The sequence below is a fragment of the Rutidosis leptorrhynchoides genome, chromosome 7, assembly GCF_046630445.1.
Source record: "Rutidosis leptorrhynchoides isolate AG116_Rl617_1_P2 chromosome 7, CSIRO_AGI_Rlap_v1, whole genome shotgun sequence".
Taxonomy (NCBI): domain Eukaryota; kingdom Viridiplantae; phylum Streptophyta; class Magnoliopsida; order Asterales; family Asteraceae; genus Rutidosis; species Rutidosis leptorrhynchoides.
The window spans coordinates 102773490-102775214 of NC_092339.1; the positions used below are offsets into that span (position 1 = coordinate 102773490).

The 1725-nt window shown below is 34.0% G+C and overlaps 1 protein-coding gene across 1 annotated transcript; it reads right to left on the reverse strand.

The window, feature by feature from the left end:
• Positions 1 to 357: 357 nt before the first annotated feature.
• On the reverse strand, positions 358 to 1071 carry LOC139859481 (uncharacterized). Its single transcript, XM_071848268.1, has one exon. It carries the CDS (start codon positions 1069 to 1071, stop codon positions 358 to 360), a length of 714 nt encoding a protein of 237 aa, XP_071704369.1.
• Between the last annotated feature and the right edge of the window lie 654 nt (positions 1072 to 1725).

Here is a 1725-nt window from a genome sequence, read left to right on the forward strand (position 1 = left end):
AAACCATCGGGTCCGGGGGCCTTTTCACCCCCACATTCTAATATAGCAACATGGATTTCAGAGAGTGTAAAAGGAGATTCAAGGTTCGACGCCTCCTCATCATTAAGTTGTTTGCTCAGTGGGCCACGAATTTTGAAGGTACGAGAGTTATGTTCACTAAAACGATTTTTGAAGTATGTGAATGCCGCCATTTTGATGTCCTCTGGGTTCTCGATCCATAAGCCATTTGAATTTATACCCCTTATGTTGTTTTTGTTTTGCCTCCTTTTAATACACGAATGAAAAAATTTGCTATTTTCATCCCCTTCCGTAACCCATTTAATCCTTGCCTTTTGTTTCAATATATCGACTTTCTCCTTATCTTTTTAAGCCACTTTTTTTCGAATCTAACCAAGATGCAATTTCAACTCCCGAAAGGTCACGAGTACCGATGACGTTTTTCCACTCAGAGATTTCTTTATGAAGTGATTCAATTTCGGCATTTAGACTATTATATTTAGGATTACATTTTTCCTTCAACACCCCTTTTACGTTCTTAAGTTTATCACGAAATACACAATCAGCCCTTGGATTGCAAATGGTAACTTTCCACGCATCTTTTATCAAATCATCACATTTATCATATTCGAACCAATTGTTGAAAATCCTAATAGGTTTCGGCCCGAAGTCATTGTTCATATCCTTCAAAATGATGGGGCAATGGTCGGAGTAATCCCTATCGAGAGTACATGCAGAAATTCCATCCCATGATGCATAACACGCTTCCGAGACTAAGAACCTGTCAAGTTTACTATATTTCAAACCGTCGTCACTAATCCTAGTAAACTTCATTCCTCCTAATGGAATTTCAATGAGATTAGCCTTGTCAATGAAATCGTTGAACATCTTTGCTCTACTTTCGATAAATTCGCAATTTTTCCTTTCCGCTCTTCGCCTTACTTCATTAAAATCGCCACAGAAAACCCAATCATCAATATCCACCTGCATAATATTGTCAAGACTATCCCAAAATTTATGTTTCAATTGATCATTATGTGGCCCATAAACGTTTAATATAATGGAGTCCGCCATTTTGCCCACCCATCGACCTCGTATACCCAAGAAAAATTCTCTTTCAACCGCCCCGGACACACAAAATCTAGTAGGGTTCCAAATTAAAATTGACCCGTGATGTTATGCGAGGTGTATATAAAATAGCTTTATATTTTAGCAGGAAATACTATTAAATACGATACAATTTTACACAAGATATTTATTTATTTAGAGAATGGATATACTTAAACCTTGCTACAACACTTATAGGCAGTGCACCTAATCGTACAGTAGTGTAGTTTTTAGTAAGTCCGGTTCGTTCCACAGGGAAAATCTTTAAACAAAGCTTAACGCTATATTAGTTTACTTTTATAAAAATACAAATATATATATAAGTAATATTATTATTATAAAGGGGGGTTTTTACCGTTTAATGACCGGTTTGTCGATTTTAAAACTTTAGTCGCAGTTAAAACCAAATGTAAAATAATAAATAAATACAAGACTTAATTTAAAGCGTAAAGTAAATAACGATAATGAAATTGCGAATAATAAAAGTGCGATAAAATAAACTTGCGATAATTAAAAAGTACGATAATTAAAAGTGCAATTAAATACAATAACAATAAAAATGCGATAATTAGAAGTGCAATTAAATATAAAATAAAGGAAATTAAATATGAAATAAAAGAA